This window comes from Bubalus kerabau, chromosome 1, assembly GCF_029407905.1.
Source record: "Bubalus kerabau isolate K-KA32 ecotype Philippines breed swamp buffalo chromosome 1, PCC_UOA_SB_1v2, whole genome shotgun sequence".
In the NCBI taxonomy this organism is placed as follows: Eukaryota; Metazoa; Chordata; class Mammalia; order Artiodactyla; family Bovidae; genus Bubalus; species Bubalus kerabau.
The window spans coordinates 175,271,223-175,290,066 of record NC_073624.1 but is presented as its reverse complement, the minus strand read 5'-3'; the positions used below and the strand labels follow the sequence as shown (position 1 = coordinate 175,290,066).

At 55.6% G+C, this 18,844-nt stretch overlaps 1 protein-coding gene across 15 annotated transcripts in view; it reads left to right on the top strand.

Annotated features, from left to right (window-relative positions):
• The window catches only part of MYO9B (myosin IXB), a 108,220-nt gene that overhangs the window by 79,888 nt on the left and 9,488 nt on the right, over positions 1-18,844 (top strand). For 14 of the 15 annotated variants that reach the window (XM_055541843.1, XM_055541822.1, XM_055541812.1 and 11 more), the window contains 13 exons: positions 854-967; positions 2,337-2,376; positions 3,417-3,539; positions 4,972-5,052; positions 7,148-7,258; positions 9,144-9,266; positions 10,364-10,513; positions 10,597-10,763; positions 11,817-12,722; positions 14,174-14,246; positions 14,423-14,541; positions 16,934-17,067; positions 17,328-17,518. In XM_055541843.1, the coding sequence (XP_055397818.1) occupies positions 854-967; positions 2,337-2,376; positions 3,417-3,539; positions 4,972-5,052; positions 7,148-7,258; positions 9,144-9,266; positions 10,364-10,513; positions 10,597-10,763; positions 11,817-12,722; positions 14,174-14,246; positions 14,423-14,541; positions 16,934-17,067; positions 17,328-17,518 (2,332 nt within the window). The remainder of the gene's footprint in view (positions 1-853; positions 968-2,336; positions 2,377-3,416; positions 3,540-4,971; positions 5,053-7,147; positions 7,259-9,143; positions 9,267-10,363; positions 10,514-10,596; positions 10,764-11,816; positions 12,723-14,173; positions 14,247-14,422; positions 14,542-16,933; positions 17,068-17,327; positions 17,519-18,844) is intronic. The other variant, XM_055541811.1, reaches the window with a different exon arrangement.

Sequence of the window (18,844 nt, the reverse complement as noted above, 5' to 3'; positions counted from 1 at the left end):
GAGAGACAGACTCCCAGATCATCCTGCAGTCATCGCTCCCTCATTTCTAGACATTCTGCCCTAGACATTTGTTGTCAAGACATTGTTCGCGAATGTCCCATTTTCAGAGCATTCGATTTTTGTCCCTAAGCCATTGTCATTCTCACACCTAAAACGTCCACTCAGCCCTAAACCCACAGTGACTGAACAGAACACAGTTAATAAGATTGAATCCTGGGGGTAAATATCTTCAGCTAGAGCTTCTCCCTTGGGCCTCTGCCGGGCCACGCTGTGGTGGGGCCATCCTGGGTGCTGCAAGGAGTGGGGCAGCCTCCCTGGCCTCCACCTCCAGATGCCAGTCAAGCCCCCACCCCAGTCGGAATAGCCAAGCATCACCCCAGTTATAATGCCTGCGTGAGTTCCACTTCATTCCTCCCAAGACATTTCTTGAAGCCGACAAGGAGGCAGACATGTAGCCACAGAACCGTCACGAGAAACCCACCTGCTGCTTCCCACAGAACCCTCCTGGGTCTCCTGTTTTCAGTGGCCCCTGGGTGCTTTTTATAGACCCCAACAGGCTCTTAAACAGGAGGCCTTTTCCAGTGATCCGAGATGCCATGTTGCAAATTCTGTTCAGCCCCACGCGTCCCCAGCCCCTCCCCCACCACCAGAGGAGGGCGGAGCCTCCTTGGGGTGGCCGAACCCTGACTTCTCCATGCAGGAGGGAGTGGCAGCAGCCTTCAGACCTTCCCCAGGTTGCATGTTTTGGCTCCAGTGGCCTGGAGACGGTCCCGACCGTGCCAGGGACCCCGAGGTGGCGGGCCCACTGCTCTAACTCCGTCTTCTCTCTGTCACTGCACCCCCTCCCCCCCAGCGATTTGCATGACCAAATCATCCGGAGTATCAAAGGATTGCCCTGGCAGGGTGACGACCCCCGTAAGCTTCTCCAGTCCCTCAATCGGCTCCAGAAACCCCGCACCTTCATCCCGTGAGTCCCCCCCAAGGTTGTGGGCACCCCCTCTCCCCCACAAGTGCAACGAGCGCCTCCCCGCCCCAGACCCCACCCCACCCCACCCCCTGCCTACAGGGGCTTCCCATGACACTGAATGAGCCGCTGCCCATGCCGCGCTGTCTTGTGGTCCTGTCCTCACGCTGCCGTCGCTAAGTGGCCCTCGGCATACTCCCACCCTAGTGTCTGCACCCTGACCCAAACCCTCGCCAGCCCCCCAGTGTCCAGCACAGCTTCCCAGCAACGCTCCTGCCACGGAGCAGCTGATTTTCTGCCCCCAAACCTGCCGAGCAAGGCTTGCTTCCCCCCGCCCTGGCCTTTGTCACTATGAGCTTATAAAGAAGCCTCAGAGGCAGGGTGTGCAATCCTGAGGACCTCTGCACATCCCATGACCCTGCTTTGTGGGTGTGATGCAGTAGAAAGGGCTGGAAGCCACACAGATGAGATTTGGACCCCCCCCCCCCCCAATCACTGTTTGACCTGAGTGCTGTGAGCATTCACCCTCTGTCTGCAAAGCAGGGGTGACAGTTTTCATACCCTCCTACCCAGCAGGCAGCCGCCTCAACCAGTGGGCACCAGCTGCTCAGGGCTCAGGCCACCGAGAACAAAGCTTGTGCCTGCAGTGATGCCTGTTTGCAGTCATTTTTATAATGCCTCGTTCCACCCCACGGGGACAAACGTGAAACGACACAAAGCCTCGGAGCCAAGCCTCTGGCAGATCCGCAGGGAACCATTTCCTCAGCGGGTCTTAGCAACTGCCCAGGCTGCAGTTTTTAAAAAATCTTTTCTTGTCTGCAAGATTCCATAAAGTGTCTAAGAATGTGTGGGCTGCCCCCCCTCCCTTGGCCAAAAAGATGAGCTTTCGTTTTTTAGCCTTCTGCCAGTTCAAGTGCATAAGGCACCCATACACCCAGGCCCGGTCTCAGTTCTTCGAGAGACAGACCCCTGACCCGGCCACCAGGGCAGGGGCTCCAGAAGGGTCTTCAGACCGCTTTGATGGTTCCCAACGTCTAGCAAATAGAGCTGGGACACCTGGTAGGCTCAGAGCTGCATGGGGTCCCTCGAAGCCCCTTTGGGACCTCGTCCACTGTCATTCTGTGACATCCACCAGCTCCCCCACCCCCCGACACCCAGGGGCCCCTGCCACCGCGGGGGCAGCCTCTGGCCCTGCGAGGCAGGTATGCACAGTCCCTGGCGAGGCGGCGGCCTCGTTGCACTTGTGCCTCCGGACTCTGTCGCTCTCTCTGTTCTCGCTCCATCTAACCCGCAAGGCGTGGCTTGCTGAACTAACCCAGACCCAGACACTGTGTTCCTTCTGTTCACAAAACCATTTTTAATATTTTGACAGGAAAAGTAAAGGTATCAAACAAAAGCAGATCATTCCAAAGGTAAACACACACAGCACCACCCAGCACCGCCTCGCGAGCAGCTGGCTCGCGTCGTGATTCTAGAAAGTGGGTTGGGGCGGGGGCTTTTACCTTCTCGAGCTTCTCTAATTCCTTCTCTTTCCTTCTCTCTCCCCTTTCCCTTCTGAAAAACTATCTCCTGTTGAAATGACACAGAGGGTCTTCGTTTGGGTTTTCTAGAAGCAGGCCTGTGATGTGGTCTTTGCACAAGTGGCGTACAGCGGGGAACTCCCAGGAGAAACCTGAGGCGGGGGAAGGCAGGAAGTGGGCGCAGCCGGATCCCAGGGACCCAGGAGTGGCAGTCGTATCGCAGAGCTTATCTCACCAAGAGGCGATGGGACCCTCCTGTCATATCCCCACATTGGCTGTCGTTAGCTGCAAGCCAACTCCAAGAGGGTGGGATGGGCTTCGTCACCTCCTGGGCATCCAGGGAGACAAGGCCTGTCAGCCAGGGTGGTCATGTTGGGAAGGGGCAGCTGTGCACCGCTGGCAGCCTAGACCCCAGCAGCCCGCCTTGGGTCAGGTACACCCAAGCGCCCTGTCTAGTCTGCACATGCAGCGTGCTGAGGGATTCTGAAATTAGAGCGAGCGACCGCTCGGTCCACTCGGTCTGGCCAGCAGGTGGGACAGCACTAGTTCCCCCAGCTTGTATCGACAGTGAGGGCTGGCCCACAGGAGGACTGGCCGGATGAGCACTCACAGCAACATGGGGTGCTTGGAGGGAGGCCAGCACTTGTAGCTCTTGATTTCTGGGCACTCAGGCCACAGGTGGACGTAATCAGCCCTCTAGGAGGTGGCACCATCCACAGGTCGCAGCTCAGGCTCGGCCCCCGGTCAGGTCACCGCCGCTGTCCACCAGGCCCTCCTGTCCCAACCCCGTCTCTGACAGCACAGCCCCCAGACTGAGCCTAAGAGCTGCCACCCCAGGGGGGCATTATCCTGGCTCTGGGGCAGTGCAGGATGTCTCCCAGTGCCCTCTGGGGCTTTGGGAGGGCAGGCCAGACCCTGCGATTCTGTCCTAGAACCTGCTGGACTCCAAATCCCTGAAGCTGATTATCAGTATGACCCTGCATGACCGTACCACCAAGTCTCTGCTACACCTGCACAAGAAGAAGAAGCCACCCAGCATCAGTGCCCAGTTCCAGGTGGGTGGCCCGGGGGGGTGGAAGGGGGTGCTGAGCTCTGCCTGGCACTCACATGGGTGGGCCAAAACTAACCCAGCACAGGGAGCTTCTCATTATCCCCAGCGTTCTGACCGCAGCACCGTTTGCCATTTGGGGTTGGGTCATTATCCATGGTGAGGGCCATCCAGTGTGTTGTGGGCCTTTGAGCAGCGTTGCTGGCCTCCACCCACCAGATGCCGGTAGCATTGTCCAGACATGACTACCAAACGTCTCCAGATAGTGCCAAGGCTCCCTGGGGGAACACAGTCACCCTCAGTGGAGAACCACCATCTTAAAGAGTCATGAGTCAGCGTGTGAGTTAATGTGAACACTGAACTGTGTCCTTAGATCACATTTCCCTGTTTTCCCTGGTTGCCAGGAAGCTCAGGGACACTTTTTTCTTTCTTTCAGTGGGGTCCAATGGCCAATGAGGGCTTCCCTAGTGGCTCAGTGGTAAAGAATCCACCTGCCAATGCAGGAGATGCAGGTTCAATCCCTGAGTCAGGAAGATCCCTTGGAGGAGGAAATGGCAGCCCACTCCAGTATTTTTGCCTGGAAAATTCCATGGACAGAGGAGCCCAGTGGGCTACAGTCAGTGGGGTCGCATGAGTCGGACATGAGTTAGCAACTAAACAACAGATGGCCGCGGACTCTCACCATTAACTTTTCTGTTCCTTCCCATTCTCCACAATCTAAGTCTTTTGTTTCCACTTCAGCTTTTATTTATGTATATATATATAATTACATCATTTAGAAACTCCCACAATGCCCTTTTGGAAATAACAGGCCAGAGACCAAAATCACTGCAACCATGATCCCTTCTGAGGCTGACTTTTTTTTTTTTTTTAATCAGAGAATTTAACATATGGAACTGGTTAAACAGGTACTAGAGGACTGAAAAGGCAGAAGGGGAACAGAGAGAGACCATTGAGATAGTAACCGTGGGCAGGAGCTTGTACCTCTAAGGCTGAAGGAACAAAAGGAACAGTTTGGGATTCTTAGAATTTAGGCACTTGGAAGTGAGGCCCTGCAGAGCTCAACCTCTGATAAGAGGGTGGCCGCCAGCTGGTGCTGACATGTCCGTGGGGGCAGGAGGAGACGCGTTCTGTTACTAACCAGGGTTCTTGGCCTCCTTTGACATGTGATTTAAATCCCTAGAAAGAGTTAATTTGATCCCACCACCTTCCCCGCCCCTTTCACCTGAGACAGAAACATGGCGGCCCTCGGCCTGGGGACCCACAGCTCCCTTGGGGGCCCTCTGGGTTAGCACAGCCTCCTGCGGCAACCTCCCCTGTTCCCTGTCAGCACAGATGCACCCCTGTTGATTCAGGAATGTGACCTGGATTGCCTTCCCTTGAGGGATGTGCCCCCGAGGGGGTCCCAGCCCAACACCTTCCCCCCTCTCTCTCCTCAGACTTCCCTGAATAAGCTCCTGGAGACACTAGGGAAGGCAGAGCCCTTCTTCATCCGCTGTATCCGCTCCAACGCCGAGAAGGTAAGGGCCGCCCCCCCATCTCCAGGGAGGCGAAAGCCAAGCCCAGGTCTGGAGACTGGCAGGGAGTGTTACTGTGTGTCTAGGGGTGGGGGAGTGCTGGGAGTCAGGAGGGTTGGTCAGGAGAGTGTCCACCTGGAGGAAGCAAGTGTCCACACAGGTTCTGAGGACTGGAGGAAGCTGGTTCTGCTACCAGCCAGGGTTCCTGGCCTCGTTGGACACGTATTTTAAAAGTGTGCTCTAGCTAGCAGGGGGTGACAGGGATCAGAAGGAGACAGCCAGGGCCATGTAGTGACCAGCCAGGAATAGAGACAGTCTCTGGAACATGGGGGATTCCCCAGTGGCTCAGCAGTAAGAGAATCCACCTGCAATGTAAGAGACGCAGGTTCGATCCCTGGATCGGGAAGATTCCCCTGGAGGAAGGCACGGCAACCCACTCCAGTATTCTAGCCTGGAGAATTCCATGGACAGAGGAGCCTGGCGGGCTACAGTCCGTGGGGTTGCAAAGAGTCAGACACGACTGAAGCAACTGAGTACACATACATGCACTGGAACATGGAGGGGCTCCAGAGAAAGTTGGCTCAAGGACAGACAGGTCAGGGTGCTCTTCAACTATATCCCCAAAGCAGTCAGCGCAGAAAATGTGCCAGCTGGGAGAGGTTGAGGTCAGAAAACAGGAGCCCAGAGCCTGTTGCTCATCCTGAACTTCCTGGGAGGACTGAGCACCAGAGTGGGGCCCCAGCAGCCAGTTCAGCCCCTGCTGCCAGGCTTTCTTCACCCCAGAGGTCCACTGGCGATTCTGTGCCCTCGAGAACTTTGCTGGAGCCATTCAGGACCTGGGCTCTCTCCTGGGCATGAGTGGATCTCTGAGCAACAACATCCTGGTGACTGTTCACCCACACTCTCTGTCTCTGCTTTTCTGTTTCTGTTCCTCTTCCTTGCTCCTGGGATGTTCCGCTAACCTCCAAAGCCCAGCTTGGCCCTGCCAGGTGCCAAGGCTTCACCATCACCAGGCGAGGACCTGGACTCAGGCTGTCTCCTCCTCCCCCACCCCATTCCTGGTCCCCCAGCAACGGAATCTCAGAAGTTTCTGTCCCCACCCCCACCTTCCACCAGCTGCAGAATCAGGCCCACTTGCCCCACCTGTTTGGATTTTGCCTCAATGTTGGACTATTCAGAAGACACTCCACCAACACCTGCTCTGGGCAGGACCCATGCTCACGGCCTATTCTTTGCTGTTGAGCATCTGTCCTGTGCTCTTTAGGGTACTGAGTAGCATTCTCTCCAGTCTTGGAGAGCCCACCAGATACAGAAGCACCTGCTACCCTGTCATGACATCTCTTGCCTCATGCCCTTCTCTTCCCTCCCTCCACTTAAAATAACATGCACCAGCATGGAGTCCAGGCCCCTGAGCTCTGGGCTGGAAGCTCACTGAACCCACCTCGTTTCAGCCTTTCCTCCCCCTCACCCCCAGCCCTCCAGCAGCAAGCACCTCCCTGCTGTCCATGACTTGGGCTCCCCTTTCTCCTCTGGGTTTTCACCTGGCTGCCTCCTGCCCTCCTCCCCTACCTGTCCTCTTCTCAGCTCTCAAGGCGTGGTCTAGGGTCCCCTTTCCTGTAACACCTCCCATGGCCCAGCCATGTGTTCTTTCTGCTAGATCCCCAGTACTCGTCCTAATCCCTGGCACAGGGTATGAGTTCAACATAGGTTTGGGAAGGGGCCTTTAAGAAATAAATCTTTGCACCAAGTTATCTTAAGTTAGGCAGTGAGAAGTATTATCTGTCTCCTGGACAGCAAGGAATAGAGCAGATCAGATGCCATGTTTCCTAGAAGAGATGAATGCCTCAGGTATCACTGCTGAGCAGCCCCACCTCTTTATTTCAAAAAGCATGACTGGGGCAAGAAAAAAGCCAGGTGCCTGCAGCTGCCGGGCTGGGGACAATGCCCAGACCAGCCCCAGCCCATGGATGTGTGCTGACTGCATCCGTATCTATAGTCTAGAGGGATGGCAGTCACATGGGAATCAGCACCTCCTCCCAGGGCTGCCTGTCCCCAGCCCCCTGCATACGTCTTCCCTGATCGCTCGATCCCATTTCAGAAAGAGCTGTGTTTCGATGATGAGCTGGTGCTGCAGCAGCTGCGCTACACCGGCATGCTGGAGACGGTGCGGATTCGCAGGTCAGGCTACAGCGCCAAGTACACGTTCCAGGTGGGACACGTTCACGCGCGCGTGCGGCTGTCTGGGACACGGGCCACCTCCAGAGAGAACACTCCTCCAGAGCCTGAGCCTGGCAGGTTACTTTCCATCAGGGTTTCTCCACCCTGATACTGATCCCCGAGTAGGGAAGATCACCGGGAGAAGGAAATGGCAATCGACTCCAGTATTCTTGCCTGGGAAATCTCATGGACAGATGAGCCTGGCGGGCTGAAGTCCATGGGGGTCTGCAAAAAAGTCGGACACGACTAAGCAACTGACAACAATAGCTGTTGGTATTTGTACCAGATCGTTCTTTCTCAAAGTAGGGGGGGTGGGCCTAGTTCCTCACAGGAGGCTTGTTAAACCAGACAGGGAAGAGGGAATCACACAAGCAGATCCCTGTGTAACTTGGCTCTTTATTGAGCATTTTCTGTAATAGGCACTTTTTTTTTCTTTCTCCAATCTTTATTTTTTTCTGAATATATATATTTTATTGAAGTATAGTTGACTTACAGTGTTTCAGGTACCCAAGCAAGGTGATTCAGTTATACGTACACACATGTATTATTTTTCAGATTATTTTCCATTACAGGTTGTTACAAGATATTGACTTGTCTCTGTGCTTGTAATAGACACTTTTATACCCAGCTCTTTTATTCTGCCAACCAGCTGCAAGGGGGCCCTGGTTCCAGTTTTCCCAATATGGAAACTGAGACCCAAGGAAATGACTTCAGGGTCCCTGGGCTTTCTAGAAACCAGAGAATCACTAGTAACACCAAACTGGTGAAGACGAAATTTCAACAGATTTTCAACTGTGTCACCATTGACAGTTGGGGCTGGGTCATGCTCTATGGTGAAGGCCACCCTGTGCACCATTGCGTATTGAATAGCATCCCTGGCCTCCACCCACAAGATGCCAGGAACACTATTCCCCTGAGTTCTAACAACCCAAGATGTCTCCATTTAACACCAAACATCCCCAGGGGTTAGCATAGCCCAGGTGGAGAACCCTTGGCGTATGCAGGGAGCTGGCAGCAGCTGTGCAGTGCTTGAGTGAGCACTGGGCCTGAACCTAGAGGTGGAAGCCCGTGGTTCCCATTCCAGGTTAACCCGCATGGCCTCACGTACATGGCTTCATTGTGGCATGCCTGCCTCTTCTCATCCACAGAAACAGGAATATCATCTTTCTGATCTGCATAAACAGGAAAGGCAAATTGCCAAAAAAGGAGAAAATGCTGGTGTGTTTCACTCATGATTGGCTATTAAAAATTCAGCATAACTGTTTACTTAAAAAGGGCATACCAGGACTTCTCTGATGGTCCAGTGGTTAAGACTCCATGCTCCCAATGCAGGAGGCACAGGTTTGATCCCTGACTGGGGACATAGCATCTCACATGCTGCACAGCATGGCCAAAAAAAGGTCAGGGGGCATACCTTGGGAATTTTCCTTGTGGTCCAGTAGTTAGGATGCTGCTCTTCTACTGCAGGGAATGCAGATTCAGTCCCTGGTCGAGAAACTTAGATCCCACATGCCATGCAGTGAGAAAAAGGCATACCTCCTACTATGGTTCAGCCCTCTAAGGAATCACAGACTGTGAGCCCCCCAGAGTCAACTTCATCTTCTGGCTCTCCCCTGACAACGCCAGCAGCCAGCAGGTCCTCGTGATGATGATCACTCTCCCACTGACTGAAAGATCCAGTGCTCTGTGTCTGCAACAGCCTTTCCTAAGCTTCAGACTATTTCACAAAGTCCCAGATCTCAGTTTTGTCAGCACTATTCACATCAATTCAAGTTTTGGCTTTAGAAATTACTTGACCGGAGAGTTGCTAGAGCCCTGTTCTTTCTGGTGGCAGAAACCCTCATGTAGATTCTCCTTTCTTACCCAAAATCACCCAGGATTTCACGGAGCAGTTCCAGGTGCTTCTCCCGAAGAATGCCCAGCCCTGCAGGGAGGTCATCTCTGCCCTGCTGGAGAAGATGGACATAGACAAGAGGAGCTACCAGATCGGCAAGACCAAGGTCAGCAATCGCAGCCCTCGGAGGGCCCTTGTACCCATACCTTCCACTCCACACGGGGTCCTCGCACAGCCCACGCCACTCCGTGGAAAATAAGGGCTCTTCTGAGGAAGTACATTTCTTGGGGTGCAGCACGTTATTTCTTCCTGGAAGGCAGAGGGACAGGCCTAAGGTGTGGGCCTCAGGCGTCAGTTTCTCATTTATAGGCTAGGAACCATCGTACCGTAGCACAGGGTGTTCAAGGGACTGGTCAGTAACCTCTGTGATGTCTCACAGCTCCCCAGCAAGTCAGATGACCCAGCAGTTCCTCTCCTAGATATGAACCCAAAAGAACTGAAAACACGTGCAAACAAATCCTAGTACGTGTACATTCATAGCAGCACAGTTCTAGTCAGAATTGCCAAAGGGTAGAAATAGCCCCTCTGTCCATGAGCAGATGATGGATGAATAAAACGCGGGCCTTTCACGTAGCGGAATCTTATTCAGCTCGCATACACACTTACGTGGTGAGCCTTGAAACTGTTAACACTGAGTGGAAGAAGCCAGGCACGAAAGGCCCTGTAGTGTATGATGCAGTTTATATGAAACGTCCAGAACAGGTAAATCAATAAAAACGGAAAGCGGGGGCTTCCCTGGTGCTCCAGTGGTTAAGACTCTGCACTTCCAATGCAAGGTATGCAGGTTCAATCCTGGTTCGGGGGCTAAGATTCAACATGCTGTGTGATGTGACCCCCCAAAAATTTTAAAAATAAGACAAAGCAGATTAGGGGTTTCCAGGGGCTGAGGGAGGGGGATTAGGAAGTGACTGCTAATGGATACAGTTTCCCTTGGGATGGATGGCATGCTTCACAGCTGCATAGAGGTGACAGCCGCACAGTACCATGAAAGCACCAAACGCCGCCCATGACTCACTTTAAACGGCTCATCTTATGTTATGGGAATTCTATCTCAACGTGTATTTTTTTTTTTAAAAGAAACTCCTCTTGCTCAGGTCAGTAGTCAGTACACCAGCTCGGTCTCACTCACTACCAAGTAGGCTGAGCAGACCTGAGTACAGGGGTGCTGGAGGCCTCGCCGACCCTTCCTGTGCCCGCCCCCAGGTCTTCCTGAAGGAGACCGAGCGGCAGGCCCTGCAGGAGACACTGCACCAGGAGGTCGTGCGGAAGATCCTGCTGCTGCAGAGCTGGTTCCGGATGGTGCTGGAGCGCAGGCACTTCCTGCAGATGCGGCAGGCGGCCATCACGATCCAGGTGCTAAGGGGGCCCACGGGGCAGGTGGCGAGGCTGGCTGGGGCCACGCACACCCAGCCCCTGAACGCCCCCTCCACTCTCAGGCCTGCTGGCGGTCCTACCGCGTCCGCCGGGCACTAGAGAGGATGCAGGCGGCTGTGTTCCTCCAGGCCGCGTGGAGGGGCTACCGGCAGCGGGCTGCCTACCAGCGCCAGAGACAGAGCATCATCCGCCTCCAGAGCCTCTGTCGGGGGCACCTGCAGCGCAAGAGGTGAGCAGAATGGGACCAAGCACCCCCCCACCCAACCCCCCAGAACGTTCCACCCACTCAACACTCAAGTGCTACCTGAGATATCACCTGGCCGGTGGAGCTGTCAGGATGTCCCTGTCTGGATGCAGGGAGGCTGAGGAGGGGCTGGCAGGCGTCTAGCCTGTCTGGGCACACTGGGCCCTAGAGAGACACTCCAGGGCTGGTAGGTGGCACCTATGGCAACCCCAGATCACCATTGGTAGCACTCAGTCTCTGCCAGAGGACCCCCCCACCCTTCTACTGCACCTGCCCACCCCTAGCCACTGAGCAGAACACGTGGACTCAGAGGGTTCAGGCCACCAGGACCAACCCTCAGGGGGGCCCCCTTGTCCCCACTCACAGGGAGTCCACCAGGCCAGGGACCCCAGAGGAATTCAGGGAGTTCTGAACAGATCCCTCCTGCAACAAACCTAATAAAGGTCCCCCTGACCCTGATGGCTCAGATGGTAAAGAATTCGCCTGCAATGCAGGAGACCCAGGTTCAATCCCTGGGTCAGGAAGATACCCTGGAGAAAGAAATGACTACCCACTCCATGGGATTGCCTGGAGAATCCCATGGACAGAGGAGCCTGGCGGGCTACAGTCCGTGGGGTACAGTCCATAGAGTTGGACCCAACTGAGCAACCAGCACTTTTCACTTTTTTCACTGAAAAAAGTGTCAGTAGTCAGTAGTCAGTAGTCAGTACACCAGCTCGGTCTCGCTCACTACCAAATGGGCTGAGCAGACCTGAGTACAGGGGTGCTGGAGGCCTCGCCGACCCTTCTGTGCCCGCCCCCAAGTCTTCCATTAGGCAGCAGTGCCCATGACAACATGAGGCTGTTCCCTGCCTCCCCCCTTTCCTGGCTGAGGATGGGTCCACCTTTCCAGAAGCATCTCTGGGGGCCAGGGTCTCACCCCTTGGCAGAGGGGGAGCCTGGCCCCCCAACCCTGTACCTGCAGGTGGAACAGGGTTCCCCAATGCCCTGGGTGGATTTGCTCCTGAAATCACCTCCTTTCCTCCCCCACCCCACCAGCTTCAGCCGGATGGTGGAGGAGAAGCAGAAAGCTGAAGAGAAGGAGAGGGAAGCCGAGCAAGCTGCGAAGAAGGAAACCGCCGAGGCCGGGCTGGCCCAGGCAGCTGGGCCAGAACCCGAGCAGGGCCTAGAACCCTCCACGGAGGGCGAGCCTTTGGATCTGGAGCCCGAGGTGTGGCTCAGCGATGGGGCTCCCCCAGCCGAGAGCTGCCAACGTGAGAAGGAGGTCCCAAGCGTGGAGAAGGCGCCCCCAACCCAGAAACACGCGGCTGAAGGTCGCGAGAAAGTGCCCCGCAGCCGAGAGAAACGTGAGTCACGGCGACAGCGGGGGCTGGAGCACGTGAAGCTCCAGAACAAGCACATCCAGTCCTGCAAGGATGAGCACACCCTCAGAGAACTTTCTGGAAAGGCTGTCCCAGGGTCAGAGGAGAGCCTCCTGGAAGACAGAAAGGAGGGCAGGGAAGATGAAAGCCCTTCGGATGCCAGGACTGAGATGGAGATGGCGGCTCCCAAGAAGCAGCCTCAGGTGCCCCCACAGGCCACGCCGAGCAGCCTGGACTCGGGAGCAGCCCAGGCCGGGAGCTCCAGGCCCAGCCACGAGGAACGACCCACCAGCCTGGCCCTGGACAGCAGGGTCACCGTGCTGGGTCCCAGTGCCACCCCGGAGACCCCCAAGGACAAGAGCAAGCCGGGGATCGGCCCCAGGGCCCAGGAGAGGCCTGACAGTCCTGGAGGCTCCACACAGATTCAGCGGTACCGGGATCCTGACACTGAGCGGCTGGCCAACGCTGTGGAGCTGTGGCGGGGCAAAAAACTAATGACCACGGGCAGCAACACCATGCTGAGTCAGTCCCTGGACCTCAGCGACCGGCACCGGGCCGTGGGGGCCACCCTCACGCCCACAGAGTAAGCCTGCACCCTCCTTTATCTGAGCGAGGGCTGGGGATGCCGGGGAAGTAGGGGTGGCTGCACAGCCGTGCACAGCATCACATCATGCATCTCAGAAACACGTGCGGTTCAGGGCCCGAGAGCTGACACCAGGCGGGCAGCAGCCCCAGAGAAGCAGGGGACTGGAGGGAAGGTTGGGAAAGACGAAGGACCTGCCCAAATGATCCCTATTCACACAGAAAGCCTGCAGCCTGGTGGGGGCGTGGCCCCTCGGGTTGAGGTTCCCCCCTCTCCAGCCTTGTGGGGGGTGGCCCCTCGGGTTGAGGTTCCCCCCTCTCCAGCCTTGTGGGGGGTGGCCCCTCGGGTTGAGGTTCCCCCCTCTCCAGCCTTGTGGGGGGTGGCCCCTCGGGTTGAGGTTCCCCCCTCTCCAGCCTTGTGGGGGGTGGCCCCTCGGCTTGAGGTTCCCCCCTCTCCAGCCTTGTGGGGGGTGGCCCCTCGGCTTGAGGTTCCCCCCTCTCCAGCCTTGTGGGGGGTGGCCCCTCGGCTTGAGGTTCCCCCCTCTCCAGCCTTTGGGGGGGTGGCCCCTCGGCTTGAGGTTCCCCCCTCTCCAGCCTGCCTGGACCTGTTTCCTCATCAACGGGTCGGGGTGATTGCACACATACACCTAGAGGTTGAAAGAGCAGCTCCCAACACACGTGGACCCCTTCTTCTCCTTGTTCATTTGCTAAGTTGTGGCCAGTTCTTCACGACCCCATGGACTGCACTTCGTCAGGCTTCCCTGTCCTTCACCATCTCCCACAGTTTGCTCAAACTCATGTCCATTGAGTCAGTGATGCTATCCAACCATCTCATCCTCTGTCGCCCCCTTCTCCTCCTGCCCTTAGTCTTTCCCAGCTTCAGGGTCTTTTCCAATGCTTTGGCTCTTCACGTCACGTGGCCAAAGTATTGGAGCTTCAGTATCAGTCCTTCCTGTGAATATCCAAGGTTGATTTCCTTTAAGATTAACTGGTTCAATCTCCTTGCAGTCCAAGGGACTCTCAGGAGTCTTCTTGAACACCATAGTTCAAAAGCATCCATTCTTCAGTGCTCAGCCTTCTTTATGGTCCAACTTTCACATCCACACGTGACTACTGGAAAACCTGTAGACCCTGGACCCCTAGTAAGCTAAATATCAGTGACTCCAAGACCCAGCCCCTTGTCACAGAGGCTGGCTTCTCCAAAGGAAAGAAGAGGTGGAGGAAGACACAGACTTTCCTCTAGGACAGGCTTTCTTGGCCCCGGGGTGACAAGCCTCTGGGGCTGGCTCCATCTCTGTGGTGGGGGCCGTCCTGAACCCCTTGAGGTACAGAGCAGCATCCCCGGTTTCCACCCACCAGATGCAGTAGCACCACCCCTGCCCCAGTCCTGACAACCCCAAATGTCTCCTGCTCACCCTTGTCAGTAAAAGCCACATTTCTGTGATCTCACAGGGAGAGGCGCGTTTCCTTTTCCACGAGTGACATCTCCAGGCTCCTCCTGTCCCCATCCCAGACCAAGACTCAGGTAAAGTTTCAGGCGGCAGTTCCCACCCCTGAGGGTCCGAGCCCACTTCTATCTCAGCTGCCCTGGCACCACCAGAAGCAAACGGTGGATAGAAGGCACGACGGCACCGGGGGAATCCCTGCTTTCCCTCTAGCGAGGCTGCCTGCCTCTGCTCACCCAGCCCCACTCCCCTACAGCCTTCTGCAGAAACAGATGGGGAGCCCAGCACGAAGAAGCTGGCCATCCAGAAAAAGAAGTCGGCCGACGCAGCCTCAGGGACAGACGCCAGCCTGTCCCCAGGCTCCGCCGAGTCTAAGTAGGTGTAGGGTTTGGGGGTGGGCTTGGGTACACCCAGCGTGTCCAGGGCCTTCAGTCTCAGAGCAGTCTAGTCTCCTAAGCCAATCCCACTCCTGCTGCTGCTGCTTTTTTTGGGCACTCGGTTTGCAGGCTCTTAGTGCACTGACCAGGGATTGACTCGGACCCCTCAGCAGTGAAGGTGCCGAGTCCTCACCACTGGACTGCCAGGGAATTCCCATAAGCCAGTTACACTCAGGAAGCTCAGTGGGGGGGCATTTACTTGGCAGTTCCACGAAGAGAAACCCACATGGAGCACAGGTTATTGCTGCATCGGGGTGAAATGATTCCCACTGAAGCCTGGAGACAGTGTGGGTCACCTCCCCTGAGGCCGCAGGCAGTGTCCCTTTGGCCATTTATGGAATCATTACCGGGCTTCCCAGGTTGCACCAGTGGTAAAGAACCCACCTGCTAATGCAGGAGACATAAGAGACTCAGGCTCAATCCCTGGGTCGGGAAGATCCCGTGGAGGAGGGCGTGGCAACCCATTCCAATATTCTTACCTCAAGAATCCCATGCACAGAGGAACCTGGTGGGCTCCAGTCCGTAGGGTTGCAGAGTCAGACACGACCAAAGCGAGTCAGCACGCATGAACGGAATCATCACTAGCTCCCAGGACCCCCATCCCCATGTCAGGGAACCCTCCAGGTCTTTGAATCACAAAATCTGGGTCACAGCTTTATCCCCAAGAAGTCCCTGCCACAGAGATGTAGGTGGTTCCCAGAACAGAGACGTTGGGCCCTGGGACTGGGGAGCTTTGATCTAAACACTGAATGCGAGCCTGAGGATAATGAGTGGACTGCAGTGGGAAGAGAGAGCCCCCCACTCTGGGGAGACCCCCACCGCCAAAACAAAGTACCAGAAACAGGGATGCTTCAAACAACAGGAACATACTCTCTCGTTTTTCTGGAGGCCAGAAGTGTGAAATCGGGACGCGGGCAGGGCCGGGTGTCCCTCCAAAGTATCTCAAGGAGGGACCCCTCCTTGCCTCTTCCAGCTTCTGGGGGCTGCAGGCGCTCCTTGGCTTGTGGCTGCACCCCCTCCCCCAGTCTCAGCCTCCGTCTTCACGTGACACTCGTCTCCTCTCCCGTTTCTCCTCTTTTTTTTTCTGGCTGCGCTGGGTCTCGGTTGCTCTGCGCAGGCTCAGTAGTTGCGGTGCATGGGCTTAGTTGCCATGAGGCATGTGAGGTCTTAGTTCCCCAACCAGGGATTGAACCTGCGTCCCCTGCATTGGAAGGCAGATTCTTTACCACTGAACCACCCAGGAAGTCACTTTCTGTCTCTTATGAAGACAATTTGTCACTGGCTTTAGAGCCCATATGGGTAATCCAGGATGACTCGGAATCTTAAGATCCTTTGTTTAGTGTTTTAGTCCACGCAGGCTGCTGTAACAAAACACTACAGACTGAGCTGGAGGCTGGAAGTCCAAGGTCAAGGTGCCAACAGATTTGGTATCTGGTTCATAGAGGCCTTCTCACAGCGTCCTCACACGGAGGAAGTGGCAAGGGAGCTCTGGGAGTCTCTTAAAAGGGCACTAATCCCATTCATGAGGGTGGCGCCCTCATGACCTAATTACCTCCCAAACAATCACAGCATCCCTAACACCATCACAGCATCCCTAACACCATCACACTGGGAGTTAGGCTTCAGTATACAGATTTAGGAGGACACCTTCAGTCCATAGCATGTGGTCATATCTGTAAAGACCCTTTTCCCAGATAAGGTCATGCTCACAGGCCCTGAGGGTTAGCACATGAACAAATCTTTGGTGGGTGGTCATCATTCACCCCATCACACATCCAGCACCCACAGTATATGATTTTGGGTTTATTCTTTGAGTCCCCCCACAGAAACCTCGTGCCTATAAAAATATCTTGGGGGAGGGAGGAGAGGGGGATTTTTTTCTCTCTCTCTTCTGCTGTGCAGGCCCTTTGCTGTGGCACATGACCTTCCCTAGTTGTGGCTCAAGGGCTGCAGAGCATGAGGGCTCAGTAGCTGCGGCGTGTGGGCTCAGCTGCCCTGAGGCATGAAGGATCTTGGTTCCCCAACCAGGGACAGAACCCAGATCCCCTGAACTTAAAGGCAGATTCTTAGCCACTGGCCCGCCAGGGAAGTCCTCAGTTTTCTTTACACGTGAAAATGGGGTCACACTGTGACGTCTGCTCGGTATCTCACTCTTCCACCTGACTCCCCTGTCAGTTCACACAAACCAACTTTATTTTTAATGGGATCCCCTGCCAGTGGTGACCAATGAAAGGGCTATTTCTCATTAACAGCAGGTTGACCCTTCCTTTGGCCTCAAATCTGCCTTCATTTCCTGGGACTTAAGTAGAGCCCCCTATTTTCTCCTATAGATCCACGTTTAAGAGACTTTTCCTTCACAAGAACAAGGATAAGAAATTCAGCGCCGAGGGTGGAGAAGAGACGGAGAGCGCCATACTCGGGCAAGCCATCCTGGAAGCTGCCACCACAAAGAAGAATCTAGAAGGTTGGTGATTCCCAGATTCAGAGATGGAGAGCAGAGCCCCTGGGTCCACTGAGGATCGTCCCAGGCGGGGACCTGAGTCAGCTGTGGGCTGAGCCCTGGTCACACAGTTTCAGGCTGGTCCCCATCCCCAGAGGCACTTTCTGGCCACAGAACTCAGTGTGCGGGGCGTGGGGCCCTGGTTCCCCATGCTGGTGGCCGCGTCCTCCCCAGAAACCCACCACACTTACCAGCCTCTCCTGCCCCCTTCCCCACCCCTCCAGTCCCCTCCAGCCACCAGCACCGTCATGCCACAGGTGAGAAGCACCCCAAGGAGCCGGGAGGCAAAGGGAAGAAGAACCGAAACCTCAAGATTGGTAAAATCACGGTGTCGGAGAAATGGCGCGAGTCCGTGTTCCGCAAGATCACCAACGCCAATGAGCTCAAGTACCTGGATGAATTCCTACTCAACAAGGTGGGCGGTGGGGCCCTGGGCTGGGAACGCTCGGGGCAGGGGTCCCACGCAGAGCAGCCCCAGACCCCCCAGGGCCACTGCCCCTTGGTAGTTTTCACACCAAAGCCCTTATCGTGTGGGGACAGAAAGGCCAGGTCCGTGGTTCCCACACACAGAAGGTTCTGGAGATCACATGCTTCTGTCTGTGTTTGGCATCTGCTGGTTTTCTACAAAACCCAGCTAGGATTCCCGTGAGAGGACTTGTAGTCTGCAGTCGTCCTGTTCTGTACGCATACTGACACGCCGGCAGATGTGTGCCTTACTACAAGGACTGCACAGAGTGTGAGGAGCCGTGTCAACCCAAAGCATCTGATTCTGGGGCCCAGCCCCACACTTCACCCACTGAAGTGGCCGCGCGTACACAGGCGTGTGCACACACGGGCTGGGCGCCCGGCAGATGGTTTTACTCTGCGGCTCCCGCCAGGACGATGCGATCTGCCGACGGAAGACACTCGGTTTGCTGTCTCACAGCGCCCCTTGGGGCAGTGTCCTGCTTTCTCCACGTGAGGAAGCACTGGCCTCCAGAACGGCCTTCTAAACAGAGCAGCAGACACACAAGTGCAGCCACGCTGTTCCTCGCCCTACCACGCAGCTGCAGTTGATCGTGCACAAATGACTTTATCTAGAACACTTTTGGGGACCTCCCTGGTGGTCCAGCAATTAAGACACTGAGCTCCCTATGCAGGGGGCCCAGGTGCGATCCCTGGCCAGGGAGCTAGATCCCACACGCCACAACTAAAACCCAGCTTGCGTGCATGCTCGGTTGTGTCTGACACTGTGCAACCCCGTGGACGAATTTTCCAGGCAAGAGTGGGTAGCCATTTCCTTTTCCCGGGGATCTTCCCAACTCAGGGATCCAAGCCAATTCTCTTACATCTCCTAAATTGTAGGCGGCTTCTTTACCACTGAGCCACCTAGGAAGCTCCCAAGACCCAGCACAGGCAAATTAATTAATTTAAAAAAAAATTTTTTTTTACAAAATGCATTCAGTGCAAGGCAATGATTGAGCACTTACTGTGTACTAGAGGGGCTTCCCAGATGGCACTAATGGCAAAGAACCCACCTGCCAGTGCTGGGGCTGCATCCTTGAGTCAGGAAGATCCCTTGGAAGAGGGCATGGCAACCCACTCCAGTATTCTTGCTTGGAGAATCCCATGGACAGAGGAGCCTGGTGGGCTACAGTCCATGGGGTTGCAGCTGACTTGACTTAGTCACATGTGTGCAATAACGGTAAAGAAATCAGGTGTATTCACACCTCAGTTTCAGGCAGCCCCACAGCCAACAGAG